General features: G+C 25.0%; 2 protein-coding genes across 3 annotated transcripts in view; both read right to left on the reverse strand.

The window, feature by feature from the left end:
• Positions 1 to 26,521, reverse strand: part of LOC135922692 (ecotropic viral integration site 5 ortholog-like) — a 92,969-nt gene that overhangs the window by 6,282 nt on the left and 60,166 nt on the right. The gene's annotated exons all lie outside the window — the stretch shown is intronic.
• On the reverse strand, positions 12,734 to 15,533 carry LOC135931090 (uncharacterized). Its single transcript, XM_065467963.1, has 2 exons — positions 12,895 to 15,533; positions 12,734 to 12,837 (listed from the first exon to the last, which is right to left on the reverse strand). The coding sequence occupies exon 1, from the start codon at positions 15,416 to 15,418 to the stop codon at positions 13,529 to 13,531; it is 1,890 nt and encodes a 629-aa protein (XP_065324035.1). The 5' UTR covers positions 15,419 to 15,533; the 3' UTR covers positions 12,734 to 12,837; positions 12,895 to 13,528.

Genomic DNA, 26,521 nt, shown 5'->3' on the forward strand with positions numbered 1-26,521 from the left:
CCGGCTTTTTTTTAAAAAATTTTAGGCCCGACTCGGCTTTTTTTAAAAAATTTTCAGGCCCGGCCCGGCTTTTTTAAAAACAAAATTTTCAGGCCCGGCCCGGATTTTTTTAAAATAAATTATATTTATTTTTGATTTTTATAGCTAATATAAACGATTTCAAATATAGGCTGTTTTAAAAAATACAGCGCGGATTGGATGTTTTTTTTAAATAATTCAGGCCCGGCTTGGGTGGTTTTTTAAAAAAATTTTGGGCCCGGCCCGGGTATATTTAAAAAATTAAAATACTGTCCAGCCCGGGGGCCGAGCCTGGAGGTCTCTGAAAAACATACCAAGAAGTACAACATCTGAAAGTAGGTCGAAAGGTTTGGATTTTTTGAATATTCATAGGCATTTGACGACAAGCAAGGATGAGATAATTGAAAAATTAGCTCAATCACAACGAAGATTGGATTTTACATTGTAAATATATAACATACAAAATGCAATTATTCCTAAGAAACTTTTTGTGTAAAGGCTCAAAAAATTCAAATTTCTATTTTGAGTCATTTAAGTGATTCTTTACATAATTTTTTTTTATAATTCACATAAATTTAAAATTGTGTATTAGAAATAGTTATTAGTCCTAATAAATTTATGCTTGATATTTTTAAAAAACAATAATATTTCTTAATAATTTTTATTACCCCCCCCCCCCCCCCCCCCCCCGACCAAATTCCTGCTTACGCGCCTGCATAAAATTATTATATTCGATTTATTTCATTTAAAATTATAGTGAAAGTAAAATTTGAGGAATTGAATAAAAAATATTTTAAAAAAAAAATTTCCCCAATATAATGTTGTGATGATTTAATGGGTTATATGGGCCGCTATTACTTAAAAAATGTTAAAAAAGCAAATAAGCTAAAATGGCTGTCAAAATGGCCCCTATAGGTTTGAAGCGAGAAATTAAAAATATTAAAAATTTAACTTTTACAGATTAGACAGATTTTATTATTTAAAGTAATTTATGTAATTAAAAATTTAATAATATAAATTTAAGAAAATGTACAATTCTAATATTAATAATTTTAGTATATATATAATTCTAATATTTAATATAATTCTAATAATTAATATAATTATAATATAAATATAATTCTAATATTTAATATAATTATAATATAATTTTTAAAGCAATTTTAATGTTATATAAAGAAATTTATATAATTAATATAATATAATTATTTTATATAATTAATATTAAATTAATGTGATATAAAGAAATTTAGATAATTAATATAATATAATTAATATATTTAATGAATCTATAGTAAAATAATATATATATTTTTTTTAAATAATTTATATTACATGATATTAAAACAATTTTATTTTATGCATGATATACCTTATCTATTTAATAAAAAAAATATAGATTTTTTTTTGTAATATTTATTCTAAAAAAAATAACCAAGAGTTGTAGAACTAGGAGCCATTTACTTGCATCGTTTTCTGAATATAATTTCATGAGGCTTGTAGCTGGGTAGGAAATAAAAATAAATTTGAGGGTAAAGGGGTATATCAAATTATTCGTTCCTGAGATTATGCATATATTTTAATTTTTTTGTGATTTCTGATAATTAATGGGACTGTTAATCCTTTTTCATAGTAAGAACTCCTTATATAATTTTTTTACCGTATGTTTTTATGTATATTTTATAATTTTTTTGAGATTTCTGATGATTAATGGGACTGTTTATCTTTTTTCTTACTAAGAACTTCTTATAAAAAATTTTTACAGTATATTTCTATGTATATATTTTAATTTTTTTGAGATTTCTGATGATTAATGGGACTGTTAATCTTTTTTCTTGTTTCTATGTATATATTTTAATTTTTTTGAGATTTCTGATGATTAATCTTTTTTCTTACTAAGAACTCCTTATATAAAATTTTTACCGTAGGTTTTATACAATATAACTATGGATACATACAAAATTTATGTTTATTTCAAGTGCATAATTTGACAACACAGAACATTCAATTATTATTCATTATGAAATTTTCTAAAAATTCGCGTAGACAATATTATAAAGTATTCTATAAGGATGTAATTAATTATATTATATCAGGTTAAATAAAAAAAAAATGTTTTAATGGTGCACGCAACAATAGTATAAACGATTATGATAGGTAGGGTATTACAATATGAATAATGATTATTTTGAATTGAAATAATATATATAAAAAAAATATCGACAATAAATATAAGTTATATAAACTGATAAAAAAAATCTTTTTTTTATCTTTATTCATAAATATTATTTGCAGCTCTTTATCTCAATTGGAACAGTATAAAAAAAGAAGCTTTACTACATTTAATTAAGCCAAATTACAGTAAAACTAGCCTTACTTAGTGTTGCGTAATCGGCTAATTTTAGCCGACTAAAAACGGCTTAGCCGAGATTTTAGGTGGAAAAATCGGCTAAGCCTAATTAGGTATAGCCTAAAAATCGGCTAAGCCTAATTAGGCTAAGCCTAAAAATCGGCTAAGCCTAATTAGGCTAAGCCTAAAAATCGGCTAAACCTAATTAGGCTAAGCCTAAAAATTGGCTAAAATAAATTAGTCAAAATTCTGCATCGATGCTTAGCATTAATTATTATTTATTTATTTTAGTAAAATAATTTATTTTATTTATATTTAATGTAAATATTTTATTATTATCAACAAATAAACATGATATGATTTAATATTTTTTATTTATATTATTATATTTTGAAATGAAAATAAATTTATTTATTTGATGTTTTTTTAATAAAAAAAAATAATATGCTGCTATATTGTAAAAATGTAATATTCTTTATAATATAATTTATTAGTGATTTTCACAATCTTCTTTGTAAATACATCTTTTATTGAGGAATTATATTGTAAATTTTATTAGATAAATAAACAATCTTTTAGGTGAAATCTTTTATCATTTTTTTAAAATTATCTATTTATTATTAAATAAGGTGGATTTTATGAAACTTTTTTGATGTTATTTTATATGATCTTTTTAAGGATAATATTTTAATGCGACAATTGTCATAATCGTTCTTTTATAAGTTTTTTGAATTTTTTTGAAGGAAGTATGTTAAAATAAGTATTAATAACATGTGTAAATACAAATTTAGTGAAGATGTACCAATGAAAAGTGACAATTGTCATAATCGTTATTTTTAAAGTTTTTCGAATTTTTTTGACGAAAATATGTTAAAATAAGAATTAATAACATGTGTAAATATAAATTTAGTGAAGATGTACCAATGAAAAGTGACAATTGTCATAATGGTTAATTTTAAAGTTTTTTGAATTTTTTTGACGAAAATTTGTTAAAATAAGTATTAATAACATGTGTAAATATAAATTTAGTGAAGATGTACCATAGAAAAGTGACAATTGTCATAATCGTTATTTTTAAAGTTTTTTAAATTTTTTTGACGAAAATATGTTAAAATAAGTATTAATAACATGTGTAAATATAAATTTAGTGAAGATGTACCAATGAAAAATGACATTTGTCATAATCGTTAATTTTAAAGTTTTTTGAATTTTTTTGAAGAAAATATGTTAAAATAAGTATTAATAACATGTGTAAATATAAATTTAGTGAAGAAGTACCAATGAAAAGTGACATTTGTCATAATTGTTATTTTTAAAGTTTTTTGAATTTTTTTGAAGAAAATATGTTAAAATAAATATTAAAAACATGTTTAAATTAAAATTTAGTGAAGATGTGCCATAGAAAAGTGACAATTGTCATAATCGTTATTTTTAATTTTTTTGACAAAAATATGTTAAAATAAGTATTAATAACATGTGTAAATATAAATTTAGTGAAAATGTACCAATGAAAAGTGACAATTGTCATAATCGTTATTTTTAAAGTTTTTTGAATTTTATTGACAAAGATATTTTAAAATAAGTATTGATAACATGTTTAAATAAAAATTTAGTGAAGATGTACTCTAGATAAGAGACAATTGTCATAATCGTTATTTTTAAAGTTTTTTTATTTTTTTTAACGAAAATAGTTAACTTGCATCGATATTGATTTTAAAATAGAAAAAAAAGTTTACCCAAATTTTAAACAAGATTGTCTGGTGAAAATTGGTAAAAAAATAATAATTTCTAACTTAGGATTAGATATTATGATATAAATTTTGCATATTAATTTCTGACCCGATGAACAAATGTAATCAAATGCCAATTTGCTCCTGTTTTTGGGGAAGAATCTATTATTACCATATGTTTTTCTATGGCATATACTCAGGCAATTTTAATTTTACAATCTATATTTTTACCCATTTACATCAAAGAAATTTTAAAAATAACGATTATGACAATTGTCACTTTTCTATAGTACATCTTCACTAAATTTTTATTTAAATATGTTATTATTACTCATTTTAACATATTTTCGTCAACAAATATCAAAAAACTTGAAAAATAATGATTATGACAATTGTGGCTTATCTAGAGTACATCTTCATTAAATTTTTATTTAAACATGTTATATATACATATTTTAAAATATTTTCGTCAAAAAAATTCAAAAAACTTTAAGAATAACGATTATGACAATTGTCACTTTTCATTGGTACATCTTCACTAAATTTATATTTACACATGTTATTAATACTTATTTTAACATATTTTCGTCAAAAAAATTTAAAAAATAACGAATATGACAATTGTCACTTTTCATTGTCTTCACTAAATTTATATTTACACATGTTATTAATACTTATTTTAACATATTTTCGTCAAAAAAATTCAAAAAACTTTAAAAATAACCATTATGACAATGTCAATTTTCTATGGTACATCTTCACTAAATTTTATTTAAACATGTTATCAATACTTATTTTAACATATTTTCTTCAAAAAAATTCAAAAAACTTATAAAATAACGATTATGACAATTGTCACTTTTCTATGGTACATCTTCACTAAATTTTTATTAAAACATGCTTTTAATACTATTTTAACATATTTTCTTCAAAAAAATTCCAAAAACTTATAAAATAACGATTAATATAATTGTCTCTTTTCTATGGTACATCTTCACTAAGTTTTTATTTAAACATGTTTTTACTACTTATTTTAACATATTTTCATCAAAAAAATCCCAAAAACTTTAAAAATAACGATTATGACAAATGTCACTTTTCATTGGTACATCTTCACTAAATTTATATTTACACATGTTATTAATACTTATTTTAACCTATTTTCTTCAAAAAAATTCAAAAAACTTATAAATAACGATTATGACAAATGTCACTTTTCATTGGTACACTAAATTTATATTTACACATGTTATTAATACTTATTTTAACCTATTTTCTTAAAAAAAATTCAAAAAACGTATAAAATAACGATTATGACAATTGTCACTTTTCTATGGTACATCTTCACTAAATTTTTATTTAAACATGTTTTTAATACTTATTTTAACATATTTTCTTCAAAAAAATTCAAAAAACTTTAAAAATAACGATTATGACAATTGTCAATTTTCTATGGTACATCTTCACTAAATTTTTATTTAAACATGTTATTAATACTTATTTTAACATATTGTCGTCAAAAAAATTCAAAAAACTTTAAAAATAACGATTATGACAATTGTCACTTTTCTTTGGTACATCTTCACTAAATTTATATTTACACATGATATTAATACTTATTTTAACCTATTTTCTTCAAAAAAATTCAAAAAACTTATAAAATAACGATTATGACAATTGTCACATTAAAATATTATCCTTAAAAAGATCATATAAAATCATCAAAAAAGTTTCATAAAATCCACCTCATTTAATAAAAAAGATAATTTAAAAAAAATGATAAAAAAATTATAAAAGATTTCACCTAAAAGATTGTTTATTTATCTATTAAAATTTACAATATAATTCCTCAATAAAAGATGTATTTATAAAGAAGATTGTGAAAATCACTAATATATTATATTAAAAAGAATATTACAATTTTACAATATAGCAGCATATTATTTTTTTTATTAAAATAACATCAAATAAATAAATTTATTTTCATTTCAAAATATAATAATATAAATAAAAAATATTAAATCATATCATGTTTATTTGTTGATAATAATAAAATATTTACATTAAATATAAATAAAATAAATTATTTTACTAAAATAAATAAATAATAATTAATACTAAGCATCGATGCAGAATTTTGACTAATTTTTAGCAGATTTATATAGGCTTAGCCGATTTTTAGGCTTACCCTAATTAGGCTTAGCCGATTTTTAGTTTTAGCCGATTTTTAGGCTTACCTAATTAGGCTTAGGCGTAGTTTTTAGCCGATTACGCAACACTAGCCTTACTATTATAATTCAATAATCCATAAATATTTGCAGCTCTTTATCTCAATTGGCACAGTATAAAAAAAAGATAAAAAAAAGAAGCTTTACTACATTTAATTAAGCTAAATTACAGTAAAACTAGCCTTTATAATTCAATAATCCATAAATATTATTTGCAGCTCTTTATCTTCAATTGGCACAGTAAAAAGAAGTTCAATAATATAAGGTATATTTTATTCAAAAATGGTTATATAAATTAACTATAATTGTAGATGCCTAACCATCAAATTTCAGAATACATAAATATTATAATGAGTCAACCTCTTACTATGTATGCTCAAAAGCATCATGTAAGGGGAAAGGTATTCTCAAATATAATGTATTTAGTATATCCAAAGAGTGTACTGGTAGATAAAATAATTTTAAATAATATAAATTAAATGTATTAAAGATTCTAATTGCTACTTGCAAAAATTTAAATCAACATCAACACAAAGTTTATGATAAATAGAAATATAAAAAAATTTAATTTATTTAGCTGAAGATATAAATTCCATAGATAAATTTACTCAGACCTAAGGAGTAATTTATATTTCAAATGAATATCAAAGTAAACTTTTATCTATATTTATATTCATTATACTAAAACAAAGCTAATGAAAACTCTGCCTTGAATGATAATGAAATCACTGCTTTTCATGATAATGAAAACTTTGCTTTTCATGATAATGAATCTCTTTTAAGTAAAATATAATTTTACATACTAATCATTATAATAAAAATTTCAGCACCTAATGAAATTATTACTGATAGAGCAATTCAAGGTACTTTAATATATTATTAATAATTTATATTCATTATTTTTAAACAAAGCTAATTATCAAGAGAATCAGATTTTCTTTTTTTAAAAAAAGTGCCCATATAAATTTATTACTTCTAAATTTAATAATAATTTAATATATTCTAATAAATATTTATATCTTCGTAATCGAGAACATTATTATAAATGTCGTTTACATAACTGTAAAGGAAGGGGTGTATTAGGTACTCATTTTACAATGACTAAGCATCATAGTCATGATAATGATGAAGAGTATTATGAACTTTTACTAACAGTAAATGAATTAAAAAATCAAATAAATATTTAAGTTTACATAAAGTATATAAAAAAGTTATGCGCAAAAGGAAATTAGATTCCTTTGCGATGCGACACCCTAAAACCTTACCGACATTTTTGTCAGTAAAAACAATTATGGCGCGCGTTATTCAATCAACGCGGCCATTGTTACCTCGCACAAATGCTGATATACCGTTGCTTGATGAACATAAAGTTACCTTGAATAATAATAATTTTTTTAGTTTGTAATGATAATAATAAATTATTTATTTTTTCTACTCGTATTCTTTTATCTCGCCTTTGTTGGGCAGATAAAATATATCTAGATGGCACGTTTAATGCCGCCCCTAAATTATTTAAACAATTTTACACCATAAATATTATTATAAACAATACTTTAATTGTTGCGTATATTCTTTTACCAGATAAATTTAAAAATACATATATTCGAATGTTTTATTTATTAAAAAATTATTGTTTATCATTAGGCTTAATTTTTTCGCCACCAAGTGCACAATAGATTTTGAAATTGGCGTATTTTTAGCCCTTAAGAAAATTTTTCCTAGAATTATTGTAAAGGGTTGCTACTTCCATTTCTGTCAATGCATCGTAAGACGCATTCAGGAATATCGCCTGACCCAACTGCGCAGACGAAATCCTAATATTTATAAATTTTTTCGTATTATAATGGCCATCCCATTTTTATTAGAAAGGGATGTGCCATCTATAATGATTGAGTTAAGTCGCCAAGCTCAATTATTTCAATTGAGTTCTTTTTACGATTTTTTAAATTATTTTGAAAATACTTGGATTAACAGTAATGCCAAGTTCAAATATGAAATGTGGAACACATTTGATGTTAGAGGGGTGAGGACGAATAACCACGTCGAAGGCTTTCATCGAGCTTTAAAGGAATACGTTCCTTATCCTCACCCCAACATTTATTTTTTGATTGATATCATAAAAAATATAGAGCAGGATATGGATCTTGTATTGATGCAGTTAGATGATGGGTGAAAAGTTTCCGAAAGAAAAAAATAAATATATCATACTAGATGATAAGATAAGAGATATAATAATCATATATTGTGGAAATTTGTATAGCCCTATTGAATATTTGGGAAAAATATCAAGATATTTATATTCCAAAAAATTTACTGGCATTTAGCCCATTTTTTTATAATACTATACTGGTGACTTTTTTACCCATCATCGAACTCTACTTGTTTTATATTTTTTATGCTATCAGTAAAAAAATATCATTACTGTTGATCCAAGTTATTTTATTGTAGTTGGGTTCGGTTGAAGTGGTATATGCCAATTTCAAAATCTATGTTATGTTCTTCAACTATTGCTATAACATCATTTTCGGAGAGCTTTTTAAGTAAAAGTTCATAATACTACTAATCATAATTATCATTCGAATGCTTATAGTACACTAAACCCTTCCTATATATTTTTTTTTATCAGTTTATATAACTTATATTTATTGTCGATATTTTTTTTATATATATTATTTCAATTCAAAATAATCATTTTTCATATTGTAATACCCTACCTATCATAATCGTTTATACTATTGTTGCGTGAACCATTAAAACATTATTTTTTTATTTAACCTGATATAATTAATTACATCCTTATAGAATACTTTATAATATTGTCTACGCGAATTTTTAGAAAATTTCATAATGAATAATAATTGAATGTTCTGTGTTGTCAAATTATGCACTTGAAATAAACATAAATTTTGTATGTATCCATAGTTATATTGTATAAAACCTACGGTAAAAATTTTATATAAGGAGTTCTTAGTAAGAAAAAAGATTAATCATCAGAAATCTCAAAAAAATTAAAATATATACATAGAAACAAGAAAAAAGATTAACAGTCCCATTAATCATCAGAAATCTCAAAAAAATTAAAATATATACATAGAAATATACTGTAAAAATTTTTTATAAGAAGTTCTTAGTAAGAAAAAAGATTAACAGTACCATTAATCATCAGAAATCTCAAAAAAATTAAAAAATATACATAAAAACATACGGTAAAAAAATTATATAAGGAGTTCTTACTATGAAAAAGGATTAACAGTCCCATTAATTATCAGAAATCTCAAAAAAATTAAAATATATGCTAAATCTGAGGAACGAATAATTTGATATACTCCTTTACCCTCAAATTTATTTTTATTTCCTACCCAGCTACAAGCCTCATGAAATTATATTCAGAAAACGATGCAAGTAAATGGCTCCTAGTTCTATAACTCTTGGTTATTTTTTTTAGAATAAATATTACAAAAAAAAATCTATATTTTTTTTATTAAATAGATAAGGTATATCATGCATAAAATAAAATTGTTTTAATATCATGTAATATAAATTATTTAAAAAAAATATATATATTATTTTACTATAGATTCATTAAATATATTAATTATCTAAATTTCTTTATATCACATTAATTTAATATTAATTATATAAAATAATTATATTATATTAATTATATAAAATAATTATATTATATTAATTATATAAAATAATTATATTAATTATATAAAATAATTATATAAAATAATTATATTAATTATATAAAATAATTATATTAATTATATAAAATAATTATATTATATTAATTATATAAAATAATTATATTAATTATATTATATTATATTAATTATATAAAATAATTATATTATATTAATTATATAAATTTCTTGATATAACATTAAAATTGCTTTAAAAATTATATTAGAATTATATTAAATATTAGAATTATATTTATATTATAATTATATTAATTATTAGAATTATATTAATCAGAGACCTGCAGAGGTACCATTTGCACGGCCCGGCTTGGTTTTAAATTTTTTAGGCCCGGCCCGGATATATTTTTAAAAAATTTTTTACGCGGATATTTTTAAAAAAAATTTTTTATGGCCCTGCCCGGATTTAAAAATTTCAGGCCCGGCTCGGAATTTTTTAAAATTATATTAGACCTGGTATATACAAAAATTCACCTATGAGGTATTTTACCATATTTTTCAGCGAGTATTATCGCTTATTATTTAAAAAATACATGTAAAAAGCTAATATTTTGAGAATATTATATTGAATTTATAAAAGTTATAAAACTGTTATTTATAAAAATGGATATTTTATTGCATTTATAAAAATAAAACTAAAATTCATAAAAATGGTAATAATATTTTGAGCATATACTATATTTTATATTGCATTTAAAAAAAATAAAACTAATATTTAATTTATAAAAATGGAAAATATTTTGAGAATATAATATATTGTATTTAATTTACTATTTAATTTATAAAATAAAAATAAATCGCTATAAATAGTATTTTGAAAATATAATCTAATTGCACAATATTAATATAATTTATTTTATAATATAATTTTTAACTATAATATTGTAAAAAAAAATAATGAAAAATGTTGGATTAAAAACTTTCATGACTCAAGGTAAAATATAATAAATATTAGACAGTTTGCAAAGTAAAAAACCAGCATGATTGACGAAACCCTATACTCAAGAAAGATATTAAAAATTCACAAATTATCATGAAGATAGAGAAGCATATCTACCTTTTCAGGTTGAAGATTACTTCTTCTTTCTTCAAGAATTCTCCCGGTAGTGGAAAAATTCCGCTCACAGCTTGCATTTGAAGCAGGAATTGCCAATACCCGTTTTGCCAATTTTGCTAAAATTGGAAATTCGCTTTGATGAGCCGCCCACCACTCTAACAAATTATCCACCTTAAATGTTTCATCTATTTTTTATTTATGTAATTATAATATTCATCATCGGGTATTGACATATTACCAGAATTACCATCGCCCCATTTGTCATAAAACGATTCAGTTTGTTTAACAACAGTCGTAATTTGACTGGTCGATGGTATTTCATTTACTTCCTGAGCCTCTTGTAATTTAATATAATCTTTTATATAGTTTTCCGTCATCTTGCGATCTGTCCCTGACAACATACGTAATTGCTTCAATTTGGGACAGAGAAAAAGAGAAATAAAATGATACTTGTAACAAATCCTTCAATTAAAAAATGCTTTATATTAAGTAAAATCAATTTTATTTCTCCTTTTTCGCTTTGAAAGGTATTACAAACTTCAAGAAGTGATATTCCTTTATTTGATTGTTTTGATAAAATATATTCTAAAAATTTAGATATGAATTATAAAAAAATATATTAATAATAGTTGAATATTGGGGCTTATTTAAGATATTCCTTTATTTGATGTTTTGGTAAAATATGTTGTAAAAATTTAGATATGAATTATAAAAAAATATATTAATACTTTGAATAAATTTGCAGGAAATTAATAATTAGATCGATTAGTGGGTGTTAGGTAGTGTTAACCATCACCCAATATTATACTAATCATAACTATTATATAATATATTCTTATAACCATTAACTCAAAATTTTTATAAAAAATATTAAGGCCCGGCCCGGATATATTTTAAAAAAAAATTTTTAGGCCCGGCCCGGATATGTTTAAAAAAAATTTTTTTAGGCCTGGCCCGGGTATATTTAAAAAATTTCGGGCCGGGCCTGCAGGTCTCTGATATTAATATTAGAAATATATATATGTTTAGCGTCAATGTGTTATTTTCGGCAATGTACACATTGCCTGATTTTTTTAGGCAATGTGTTACGGTGGTAGGCAGGGTGAATTAGTTATTTAGGCAATGTATTTTATTTTATAAATTAATAAATTTATTATTTTTTGAGAGATTAATTTATTATTTAATTGATATTAATTTAATATTGATTTGAAAGGAATTTATTATTTATAAATTTATTATTTTTATAATTTAAAGATTTTTTATTTATATTATTATATTTTGAAAAAAATATTTTTATATTATTTTTCAAAAATTTAACTTATTACATATAGATAAAATATAATTACAAATTCCGAAATATATTTTATAAAAAATATTTATATCACATTTTATAAATCTTTAGTTAATAACTATCTCAAAGAAATATAGTACATACTCGGAAAAAAAAATATATATATATATTAAAACATAAATGTTTAATTATAACGAAAAAAAAAATTTTTTTTTGTGGTTAAAATCTAAATATAGTTGCGATGCAAAATATATATAAAATTAACAATGACTATATTTGATAAACTAGGAGGGAAATGGGAGTGTTTCGAAGAAACATTTGTAGTTCCCCTTTAAGATTTCAAATTGGACTTTTTGTTTAAGAGATAGGGACTCGTTTTTGACCCCTGTCCTTAACGAAATTCTTCTACCCAATTGATTTAAGAACTTTAGGGATTGGGGACCGGGGTTTCCAAGGACGCTAAAAATTAGGGGAATAAATATAAAAGAGTTAGGGAGGAATCTATATTTATTAAACTTATTGGTTTCTTGTAGTTCCAAGGGGTCGGTATTTCCGTTAGCCGGAAAGGAGGTAACACAAGAGACGTCCCAGACAAGTCTTTTGCCGCCGTGCCATGACGTTAAAGACATGCCGTCAGGGCGCTTACCGTCAGCATTTAGGAGACCCAATGGCTCCAAGCTATTGGGGAAACCGGCCGAAATCAAGGCTTTGCCGATTAACCTATTAAGGTTGTCGTGCCTCAGGAAACGGCCACTGACTTTGAGGCACGAGAAACAATGTCTAGAGAAAGGATCAACCTGTTTGTGACAGGCGGCACAGGTGTCCACAGAAGGGATAAGGCAACCAAGCCTATGGCCAATGGCAGTTTGAAACTCATCGTCTGTGAGTAACGTTTCCTTTTTACCACTCGGAATCGTGTCTAGCCATTCATGGCCGTTAGAGTTTTTTTTCCGTTTCTGAGCAGTTGAAGGTTAGTTAGATCGGGACACATACAAAGTTTTTCAAACGCGCATTGAATCATAGGGACCAGGAAGCTCTTTAGATGACTGGAAACTGGCTGCTCGGAGCCTTGGATAACTTGAGTAAGCCACTCTTGTTTAGCTGAAGATAGAGGGGATCGTCCAACTCGATAAGCGAGGAAATAGAATCGTTAAAGGGTATTCGAGATGAAAGAAAGCACGCAATTGCCATTAGGAAGGGGGGTGAAAATCCAAGACCCCAGTAAACGGGCATAGAGGCGAGGGACCAGAAATCGGAAAAAGCCTAAAAGGGATTCAATAAAATGTTTAAATTTTAATTCGAAGGCCTTAAGGAGATTGTACTGGAAAACGGGGGAAGATTTAAATAAATGTAAGAATTTCGGTAGAAAAAGACATTTTTTGGTGAGAAAGAAGAACTGATGCTTGGGGAGATGAGGAAGATTCTTAAGTGAATTGGAAAGGGACTGGAACAAATCCTCAAAAGTTTTTTGACAAAAGGAAGTTGAAAAACCGATAGGGGAACCTAAAAGACAGAGTTCCTCGTGCGGAATGATTGTAAAATCTAAGGGAGGAATAAAATCCTTATTGTTGAGGGAGGAAATTTCACACTTTTTCCTATTTAGGGAAAGACCAATTTTCGAAGCTTCCATTTCAACGTACTCTATGGCCGACATAACATTGGATAAAGAACCGCCAAAAGAGCCATCGTCGAGATACCATAAATTAAGGTCTAATTGGAAATTAGTCTTTAAATTTTTGATCAAATCATGAATCCCTATAGTAAAGAGCAGGGGGCCTAGAGGATCACCTTGCTGTATCCCCTCTTCGGAGGATATGGAAAATTCCCCGAATTTGAGTAACGAAGGGAATCCATAACAGGAATTAAGGAAATTCCCATATTTTGGGAAATGGTGTAAAAAAGATGGTAAGAATGCCCTCCTATGGATGGTGTTGAAGGCATTTCTGAAGTCTAACTTGCAGAAAACCTTATCGGCCTCAGTATTTATAAAAATACGCGCAACATGTGAGGCCACTTCACACCCACCTCTCACTCCAAATCCTAACTGTGAAGGAAATAAGAAGGAACTAGCCTTAGGCCGAATCCTATTTACGATAGCCTTGGCGACTAAGCGACGAAAGAATGACCCTATGGCTATGGGTCTAACGCCGCCATCCGGTTTGGTCAAGGAGACAAGACGGGCGCCAAAAATAATAGGACGAATGCAAAGGGGAACTTCGCGTACGAGGATATTATTGCACAGTTCGGTTAATGCTTTCAACAAAGGGTCAATGAAGCCACTATCAGGGCATTGAATTAACTCCACAAAGAAACCAGGTCTGAAGCCGTCCAACCCCCCTGTCGTCCCTTTTTTAAAGGACTTTAAGCACTTAAGTACTTCGTCACAGGTAAAGGGAATAGGGGAGGAGGCATGCGGGTGGATGTTAAAAGGGGACGCTCGTGGATGTTTTTCAAGAAGTTGTTTAAATATGGTAACGTTGATAGGTGAAATAGAGTCATCGGAAGACAATATTCGGGCCGCACCGCTAATATCTCCAAGATCTAATTTTTCGGAGATCAATTTGTGACGGAAGGAGTTGGGGTTTAAAGGGTACGAAGGAGAAAATTCATCGATAATTGTATTTCCAAAATTGGAAACTTTTTCCTTAATTAAGGCAGATAAGTTATTTATTTTATTTTTGGGTTTAACTAGGACTCGAAAACAAAAACTAACCAGGTCTAACCATAAGGGTAGTGAGGAGAAATCCGAATTCAAATTATTTATAAGTGACATGAGGAACCTAGAGATAGACTCTCGGGCGGCTATAGGGATCCTAGAAAGAACAGGGGGCTTATGCGAATTAAGGAATAAATCAACAGAGCTTGAGGAACATGGTGGAATGGGGTCATTCGAGTGAGGAGCGTTAATTAAAGGATCTGGGCCGTAAGAGAGGGGAAATTTTCCAGAATTGTGGCACGCGGGTGAACCATGTTTCCTAAACACGCCATTTAAATTAAGCGAAACTATTTTTAAGCATACTTGACAACAAGAGTTAACCATGAGATGGCTTTGAAAGGGAGAAAACACAAAAAAAAATATATATTAACGGATATAATTTTGATTGGAAGAAAAAAAAAAAGATGAAATGGGGGAAAAAAAAATCAAAATTGGGAAGAGAGGAATACCTGATCTATCCTTTCAGAAGTATTATCGAGATTAGAGGGGTTGGTAAATTTGAAAAAATAATAATAATATAAACAATAATATTTATAAAATAAGATTAGGTACATAAAGTATAAAAAGTATTATTACGAACAAAAAAAAAGGGGGGGGGGGGTATAAACAAGAAAAAGGGGGAAAGAAAAAATCAAAAATTGAAAGAAAAAAGAAAGATTATGAACAATCGAAATTAGGAGGGTTGGTAAATTTATAATAATAATAAATTAGATGCATTGGCAAATAAAAAAAATAATCGAAAATACTGGTAAACCAAGAAATGCAAAAAAAAAATTAAACTTTGTCGGGGAAATCTTTAGGGTGTGGAGATGTAAAAAGAATTCAAACTTAAGGAAATTTTTCTACGGCCGCAAAATAGGGAAATCTTAAGGTTGTCTTAGAACTATTCGTTACACAAAAGAAGTTAAGCGCTTCTACTATTTGAAAAAGAAAGTTTTGATAGGACAAGCCTCCCTCAATAGTGCTTTCAGCGAATGTTGATATGTAGTTGGAAGAGCGATGATGTCTTTTTTTTGGGAGAATTGAAAAGGGACGATATTTTCCGTGAATGGAGAGAACATTATCTACGACCTTATATAAGAAATTGTTGGAGAAAATCATCGTAGGAAAGAATAGTCAATTTCGATAACTATGACCGGGCATAAGTAGAGGCTCAGGGAATAAGAAAATCCAGAAAATATAAAAACCGGAAGAGGAGATATGCTCAAAAATAAATAAAATATTGTTTTTTTTTATTGCTCGAAAATTGTGCTTTCCGCGAATGTTGATAAGTAGTTGGAAGAGCGATAATTGATTATTTCGAATATGTTGGTATAATATTATATAATCTTTGAAGAGTGTAGATTATTATATTTTAGAAATCGACATTTTAATTGGACAAGATGTCTTCTTTTTTTTTGGGAAAATTGAAAAGGGACGATATTTTCCGTGAATGGAGAGGACATTATCTACGACCTTATATAAGAAATTGTTGGAGAAAATCATTGTAGGAAAGAATAGTCAATTTCGATAACTACGATCGGGCATTAGTAGAGGCTCAGGGAATAAGAAAATCCAGAAAATATAAAAACCGAAAGAGGAGATATGCTCAATATTCAAAATAATATTTATATTATTATTATTGTTTATATTAATTTTACATTTGAAAGTATATGTAAAAAAAATTTTAAAATTTCTCAAAATATAATGATTAAAAAAAAATGAAAAAATTTATTTATTTGATGTTTTTTTAATAAAAAAAATAATATGCTGCTATATTGTAAAAATGTAATTAATATAATTTATTAATATATTTTTAAGTAATATTTTTAAGATTGTCAATATTTTTTATATATTTTTTTGAGATTTATATAAATATTTTTATATATTAATTTTTTACGTACTTTTTTCTGGTACATCTTTTGATCGTAAATATTTTTGAATATATTTTTATTAAAGGATTTTTAATATATATATTTGAATAATTTTTTTTAATTTGTTATATTATTATTTTTAATATTTTTGATTGATAATTGTTTTAAAAATAAATTTTTTAAAAGATTTTTTATATATTAATTTTTTAGGTACTTTTTATCTGATACATCTTTGATCGTAAATATTTTAATATTTTAATTTTTTACGTACTTTTGTTTTGGTACATCTTTTGATCGTAAATATTTTTGAATATATATTTTTTTTAAAGGATTATTAAAATAGTACTTTTTTTCTGTTTAGGCAAAATTATGTTTTGTAAACATGTTTTATTAAAATTTCAGTTAAGATGTACCATAGAGAAGTGACAATTGTCATAATCGTTATTTTTGAACTTTTTTGAGTTTTTTTAAAGTAAATAGGTAAAAATATATACTGTAAACAAGTTAAATTAAAATTTCAAAGATGTACCAAAGAAAAGTGACAATTGTCATAATCTTTATTTTTGAACTTTTTTGAATTTTTTACAAATAAATAGCTAAAAATATAATATTGTAAACAAGATAAATTAAAATTTCCGTAAAGATGTACCATAGAAAAGTGACAATTGTCATAATCGTTATTTTTGAATTTTTTTAAAGTAAATAGGTAAAAATATATATTGTAAACAAGTTAAATTAAAATTTCAGTGAAGATGTACCATAGAAAAGTGACAATTGTCATAATCTTTATTTTTGAACTTTTTTGAATTTTTTACAAATAAATAGCTAAAAATATATATTGTAAACAAGATAAATTAAAATTTCAGTGAAGATGTACCATAGAAAAGTGACAATATTCATAATCGTTATTTTGAAATTTTTGAATTTTTTTAAAGTAAATAAGTAAAAATATATATTGTAAATGTTATATTTGAATGTTTATATATATTTTAAAAGGTTACGCTATTTGAATTATATATTTCTTACATTTTATATTATCTTATGGAGGTCAATGTAATTGCATATTAGTAGTAGTTAAATGACATAATTATAAAAGACTATATATATGAAACAATTTTATAATAAAGAATCTATTGTTTTGACTATAAAAAATGGCGACGAAATAAAAAAAAAATCTAAGTCGTGCGGTTTCGGTCAAGTTTAATAATATATAGAATTGTAAAAAAAAATTTCTGTTTATAAAAAAAAAATAATATATATTTAGAAATTATGGATAAAATTATTCTCCAGGACTTTAAAAAGGAGGATTGTTCTATCGAGGACTACGTTGATTATATCAAATATATACTAAATGTGAAAAATATTCCTCAAACTGACGCTACTTTAAAAAAATTATTTATAGCATATGGAGGAATAAACATTATAACTGATATCAAAAAATTACTCTATCCTAGGAATATAGAGGAGGTAGGATGGATTGACATATATAAAATAGCAAAACAACTATATAAAGATTAAAGAACTATTTTGGCATCAAGAATTGATTTCATTAGATTAAGTCGCGGGGCTAATGAATCCGTAATGAGCTATTTAAAAAATATAAAGGAGCTAGCCAGAAGATGCGAATTTGAAGACAATGTAGAACTGAGAATTCGAGATCAATTAATCGCCGGCAACTGGATAAAGAACTACGATTAAGATATCCAGATACTAAAGACGAAGACCAACCGTTAAGCTTAAACAAAGTGGTAGAATTGGCTTTAGAGATGGAACGAGCCGACTTAGAAATATATAATACTGCTAAAATGGTATATAAAATCAAAGAGCCGAATAAACATGATAATGATAATCAGATAAATCAACATGATAAAAATAATCGGCAGTATAAGTATAATAATAATGATAAACGGCACTATCAAAATGATAATAAAGCATATGTAAAAAGACAATTAGTGCCCGGGTATAATAACTACCATACAAATAATAATAGTAATTGGAGAAAACCATGCTATTTCTGTAATCGGTTTCATGCTATTAGAAATTGTCCCGCCTACGGAAAATTGTGCAGCAAATGTAGGAAACCAAACCACTTCGCCGTATGTTGTAAAGCTAAAGAAAAGATTTACGGAACAAATTACAATAATAAAGAAGACGATTCGGATGTCTCAATAAGAAAAATATACAAATATGGGCAACATCTAACAATTGAGGTATTAATAAACAACCAAAAAATTAAAATGGAATATGATACTGGCTCGGCAGTAACCATTATTAATGAAATAATATGGAATAAAATCGGAAGGCCAAAACTTAGAAGGGCTAAAGCACCAACTACATATGGAAATAATAGAATAAAAATTATGGGTGAAGCTGATGTAAAGGTACAATTGAATAATAACATAAAATGGCTTCCATTATTAGTCACACAAACAAATGATGCAGCTCTATTTGGATTTCCAGGGATTATCGAATTTGACTTATCGTTACCAAAAAATGTAAAAATCAATATGATCAACAATAGATATAAATACAATGATAATGGTAACGTAAATATTAACAAACTATATAAAGAATTTGCTACGGTGTTTGATAATAAATTAGGATTAATAAAAAATGTCAAACCAGTAAAACTACAATTGGAAAATAATACAAAAATGTATAAGAATGGCGCAAGTAATATAATTGCAGATGCTTTATCGAGAAACCCAATAGAGAAAAATGATAATAAAATAACAAGTGAAAATAAAACAGTGAAATATATACGAAATCTTACTTATGACACATTAACTCTATCAAGAAAAGAACTTAGAGATGAAACTGCTAAAGATCCAATTTTAAGAAGAGTAAAAATATTATTAAATGGTACAAATATACAAAATCAAGCACCAAAATTACAAGCTTTTAGAACAAGAATAGATGAAATAGAAAATGATGACGGTATCCTATTTTGGAATGGTTGCTTAATAATTCCATATTCCCTACAAAAACGAGTTTTACAGATATTACATACAGGTCATCCCGGTATTACATCGATGAAATCCATTACGAGACATTATATATGGTGGGAAAAATTAGATAAAGATGTCGAAAAATTAGTCAACCGCTGTATTGGGTGTCAAAAACATCGTAAAGATTGCCGTATACCCATGGAATCCGCCAGCACAACCCTGGGAAAGGGTACATTTATCGATGCATATTCAAAATGGATAGAGATCGATAGAATAAAAGATACCACAAGTAAAAATTTAATAAATAGATTAGAAAAATGGCTTACACGATATGGTGTTCCACATCAAATTGTCACAGACAATGGTCCACAATTCATTTCAAATGAATTTTACAAATGGTGCAAAAATAAGAATATACAACACATAAAAACTACACCATAACATCCGAGAAGTAACGGATTAGTTGAAAGATGCATACAAACTATAAAAAATCGGTATTTTGCTAATAGAGAAAAATTAAATGATGGGGAAAAATGCCTTAATGAAGTATTAGTTACATATAGAAATTCCGAACATTCCTCAACGGGCCGAATACCTGTCAAACTATTTATGGGGAGAAGACTAAATACTTTATTAGATTGGGTGAAACCATCAATTACTCAAAAATTAGAAACCTCTGTAGTAAAACACGGTCAGTTAAACAAAGGCATACATAGAGATTTTGGAGATAACGAATTAGTTTGGATAAAAAATCCACTTGAAAAAGGATGGCATGAAGGTAAAATAATAAATCAACAAGAAATTCTTGTATAACGTAGAAGAAAAAGATAAAATAGTACGAAAACATGCAGATCAACTACGAATAAGGGAAGAACCAGACGAAACCAAATCAATAATACCAATTGAACCAAGTCAAAAAGGAAGGCAACCGCGTTATCCAACAAGGGAACGAATGCCAACAAAAAGATTAATAGATGAACTTGAACTTGGTAATAAAAAGATTGATAGACGATCTTAACTCGGTGGGAAAGAAGATATGTTATATTTGAATGTTTATATATATTTTAAAAGGTTACGCTATTTGAATTATATATTTCTTACATTTTATATTATCTTATGGAGGTCAATGTAATTGCATATTAGTAGTAGTTAAATGACATAATTATAAAAGACTATATATATGAAACAATTTTATAATAAAGAATCTATTGTTTTGACTATAAAAATAAACAAGTTAAATTAAAATTTAAGTGAAGATGTACCATAGAAAAGTGACAATTGTCATAATCTTTATTTTTGAACTTTTTTGAATTTACAAATAAATAGCTAAAAATATATATTGTAAACAAGTTAAATTAAAATTTCAGTAAAGATGTAAGAAAAGTAACAATTGTCATAATCGTTATTTTTGAACTTTTTTGAGTTTTTTTAAAGTAAATAGGTAAAAATATACATTGTAAACAAGTTAAATTAAAATTTCAGTGAAGATGTATCATAGAAAAGTGACAATTGTCATAATCGTTATTTTTGAACTTTTCTGAATTTTTTTAAAATAAATTGCTAAAAATATATATTGTAAACAAGATGAATTAAAATTTCAGTGAAGATGTAACATAGAAAAGTGACAATTGTCATAATCGTTATTTTTGAACTTTTTTGAATTTTATTAAAATAAATAGCTAAAAATATATATTGTAAACAAGTTAAATTAAAATTTCAGTGAAGATGTACCATAGAAAAGTGACAATTGTCATAATCGTTATTTTTGAACTTTTTGAGTTTTTTTCAAATAAATAGCTAAAAATATATATTGTAAACAAGTTAAATTAAAATTTCAGTGAAGATGTAAGAAAAGTGACAATTGTCATAATCGTTATTTTTGAACTTTTTTGAAGTAAATAGGTAAAAATATATATTGTAAACAAGATAAATTAAAATTTCAGTGAAGATGTACCAAAGAAAAGTGACAATTATCATAATCGTTATTTTTGAACTTTTTTGAATTTTTTTAATGTAATAGGTAAAAATATATATTGTAAACAACTTAAATTAAACATAGAAAAGTGACAATTGTTATATAGTTATAAATAAAATTCCCTCAAAAAAGTTCAAAAATAACGATTATGACAATTGCCACTTTTCTATAATACACTTTCACTGAAATATTAATTTAGCATGTTTACAAAACATATTTTTACCTTTACTTTAAAAAAACTCAAAAAAGTTCAAACATAACGAATATCACAATTGCCACTTTTCTATAGTACACTTTCACTGAAATATTAATTTAATATGTTTACAAAACATATTTTTACCTATTTACTTTAAAAATATCGATTATGACAATTGTCACTTTTCTATAGTACACTTTAACTGAAATGTTAATTTAACATGTTTACAAAACATATTTTTACCTATTTACTTTAAAAAAACTCAAAAAAGTTCAAAAATATAGATTATGACAATTGTCACTTTTATATAGTACACTTTAACTGAACTATTAATTTAACATGTTTACAAAACATATTTTTACCTATTTACTTTAAAAAGTTTAAAAATATCGATTATGACAATTGTCACTTTTCCATAGTACACTTTAACTGAAATGTTAATTTAACATGTTTACAAAACATATTTTTACCTATTTACTTTAAAAAAACTCAAAAAAGTTCAAAAATATAGATTATGACAATTGTCACTTTTATGAATCCCGGAAAATAATTCCCCGGAAAAAAAATCACGGAAAAAAATTCCCGGAAAATAAATCCCCGGAAATTAATTCCCCGGAAAAAAAATCCCCAGGAAAATAAATCCCTGGAAATTAATTCCCCGGAAAAAAATCCCCAGGAAAATAATTACCCGGAAAAAAATTCCCCAGAAAATAATTCCCAGGTAAATAATTCTCCGGAAAAAAAATCCCCGGAATAAAATTCCCCTGGAAAATAATTCCCCGGAAAAAATTTCCCCACTATACATTGAATTGCTAATGCATTGCTAAACTGCATTGCTAAAAGGCAATCAATCATTATCAATTATAAATCAATCAAAAATTTATTACGTATATTTTTTTAATGATAATTTTTTAAACTTTTTTTAAAATATATTTAAATCATTTTTTTATTATAAATGAAGAATACTGATTAAATGATATAGTATATAATTTTATTTTTATTTAATATTATTAATAAGAAATTTATTTTTCTAGTACATTTTATTCAATTTTAAAAATTAACAAATATATATCCGTAAGAGGGCGTTATATGTTTTAATATGTATCATTTTAGGAAACCGGAATGATGATTGGATAGCATTTTTTTTATATTTGGGTATATATATACATATGAAAAACCTAAAAATTAAAAATTTTTTTTAGGTTTCTTTGATGTTTAATGAGTAGGTTTAGAATAGTAAAACAATGGAAATTTTTTAAAGTAAATATTGCTGGCGTTATTTATCAAAATCTCTTCATTTTTGTTTTATACGTGTATATTTACGTGCTAAGCATTATTCTAAAAAATATTTTGAAAATAATTTGATTTGACCGATTGCCGAGCTCAAAACCGATCACTCACTAAATATTCGATTGACCAAATTTATTTAGATTAGAAAAATATAATACTCACTGCTGATAATCACCTCTGGATGTATTTTGATTAAAGTGGTCAGCATTTTTCATTACTTTTGGCAGTATTTAATTAAAATTGGGCAGTAAAAAATATAATTTTGCAAGTTTTATAGTGATTTTGTATTCAGTCAGTTAAATTCTTAAAGTAGGTAAATACTTCAGTAAAATAATATTTATCAAATAGAGGGTATCAGATTGAATTGCTAATTTCCTATTTAGCCACAAAATTTATAAAATTATATTATTTAATAGCTTATCCTTGTAAAAACAAAAAGGGGCGCTATTTAAGAGTCAGTAAACTGTGAAAAGCCTTTTATCATATTTCTAAAAAAATGATTAAAATTTGTGTAAAAATAATTTTTCAATAAATACCTAAAAGTTGATGAAAGTGTGTAAAGGTGAACTAGATTTATTTAACTTTCGTTTTATTATTTAAAATCTCAAATCCTCGAAGAAATTTGACTTTAAAAAACATTTCTATTTAATTAAATACTGCAGAGCAGATCCGGGTCACGGGATTTTTTTTCCGGGGAATTATTTTCCTAGATTCAAATTTACTAGTAATATAATTTGAAAATTGTTCATTTTTGTTTTATATATCTATAAATACATATAAAACATAATCCCAAAAAATATTTTAAAAATATCGTGGTTTGGCGGATAACCGACTCGTATATGTTTTACTCGTAATTATAGATATATAAAACAAAAAATGAACATTTTTCGAATCATATTACTTGTAAATTTTATCAATCGAATATTTAGTAAGTGGGGTTTTGAGCTCGGCAATCAGTCAAATCAAATTATTTTCAAAATATTTTTTAGGATAATGCTGAGCACGTATATATATACGCGTATAATACAAAAATGAAGATTTTTCCATGGATAACGCCAGCAATGCAGTATTTGGTCATTCGGTCGGTTTTTGGGTCAAATCACGATATTTTTAAAATATTTTTTGGAATTATGTTTTATACGTATTTATAGATACATAAAACAAAAATCAATTTTTCAATTTATCTTAATAGCAAATTTGATCAATCAAATATTTAGTGAGTGATCGGTTTTGAGCTCCAAATTATTTTCAAAATATTTTTTAGAATAATGCTTAGCACGTAAATATACACGTATAAAACAAAAATGAAGAGATTTTGATAAATAACGCCAGCAATATTTACTTTAAAAAATTTCCATTGTTTTACTATTCTAAACCTACTCATTAAACATCAAAGAAACCTAAAAAAATTTTTAATTTTTAGGTTTTTCATATGTATATATATACCCAAATATAAAAAAAATGCTATCCAATCATCATTCCGGTTTCCTAAAATGATACATATTAAAACATATAACGCCCTCTTACGGATATATATTTGTTAATTTTTAAAATTGAATAAAATGTACTAGAAAAATAAATTTCTTATTAATAATATTAAATAAAAATAAAATTATATACTATATCATTTAATCAGTATTCTTCATTTATAATAAAAAAATGATTTAAATATATTTTAAAAAAGTTTAAAAAATTATCATTAAAAAAATATACGTAATAAATTTTTGATTGATTTATAATTGATAATGATTGATTGCCTTTTAGCAATGCAGTTTAGCAATGCATTAGCAATTCAATGTATAGTGGGGAAATTTTTTCCGGGGAATTATTTTCCAGGGGAATTTTATTCCGGGGATTTTTTTTCCGGAGAATTATTTACCTGGGAATTATTTTCTGGGGAATTTTGTTCCGGGCAATTATTTTCCGGGTATTTTTTTTCCGGGTAATTAATTTCCGGGAATTTATTTTCCGGGGATTTTTTTTCCAGGGAATTAATTTCCGGGGATTTTTTTTCCGGGAATTTTTTTCCGGGATTTTTTTTCCGGGGAATTATTTTCCGCTTACCAAAGAGATATCAGAAAAAAATACAAAAAATAATATTAAAAATTAGCGATCAAAAGATATGTCAGAAAAAAATACAAAAAATAATATTAAAAATTAGCGATCAAAAGATATGTCAGAAAAAAATAATCTTAAAAAATATTTAAAAATTATATTAAAAATTAGTGATCAAAAGATATATCAGAAAAAAGTATGTAAAAAATAATCTTAAAAAATATTTAAAAATATTATTAAAAATAATATTAAAAATTAGCGATCAAAAGATATATCAGAAAAAAATATGTAAAAAATAATCTTAAAATATATTTAAAATTAGCGATCAAAAGATATGTCAGAAAAAAATACGTAAAAAATAATCTTACAAAATATTTAAAATTAAAAATTAGCGATCAAAAAATATATCAGAAAAAAAAACGTAAAAAATAATCTTAAAAAATTATTAAAAATAATATTAAAAATTAGCGATCAAAAGATATATCAGAAAAAAATACAAAAAATAATATTAAAAATTAGCGATCAAAAGATATGTCAGAAAAAAATACAAAAAATAATATTAAAAATTAGCGATCAAAAGATATGTCAGAAAAAAATAATCTTAAAAAATATTTAAAAATTATATTAAAAATTAGTGATCAAAAGATATATCAGAAAAAAGTATGTAAAAAATAATCTTAAAAAATATTTAAAAATAATATTAAAAATTAGAGATCAAAAGATATATCAGAAAAAAATACGTAAAAAATAATCTTAAAATAAAAATAATATTAAAAATTAGCGATCAAAAGGTATATCAGAAAAAAATACGTAAAAAATAATCTTAAAAAATATTTAAAAATAATATTAAAAATTAGCGATCAAAAGAATATATCAGAAAAAAATACAAAAAATAATATTAAAAATTAGCGATCAAAAGATATATCAGGAAAAAATACGTAAAATATAATATTAAAAAATATTAAAAGTTAGCGATCAAAAATCATTTTATAAAAATATTATATTTATATTATCTAAAAATTATTATATGTAAAATAATAATCTTAAAAATGTACATTGCCGAAAATAACACATTGACGCTAACATATATACTAAAATTATTAATATTAG

This window comes from Gordionus sp. m RMFG-2023, chromosome 1, assembly GCF_954871325.1.
Source record: "Gordionus sp. m RMFG-2023 chromosome 1, tfGorSpeb1-WG-v2, whole genome shotgun sequence".
In the NCBI taxonomy this organism is placed as follows: Eukaryota; Metazoa; Nematomorpha; class Gordioida; order Chordodea; family Parachordodidae; genus Gordionus; species Gordionus sp. m RMFG-2023.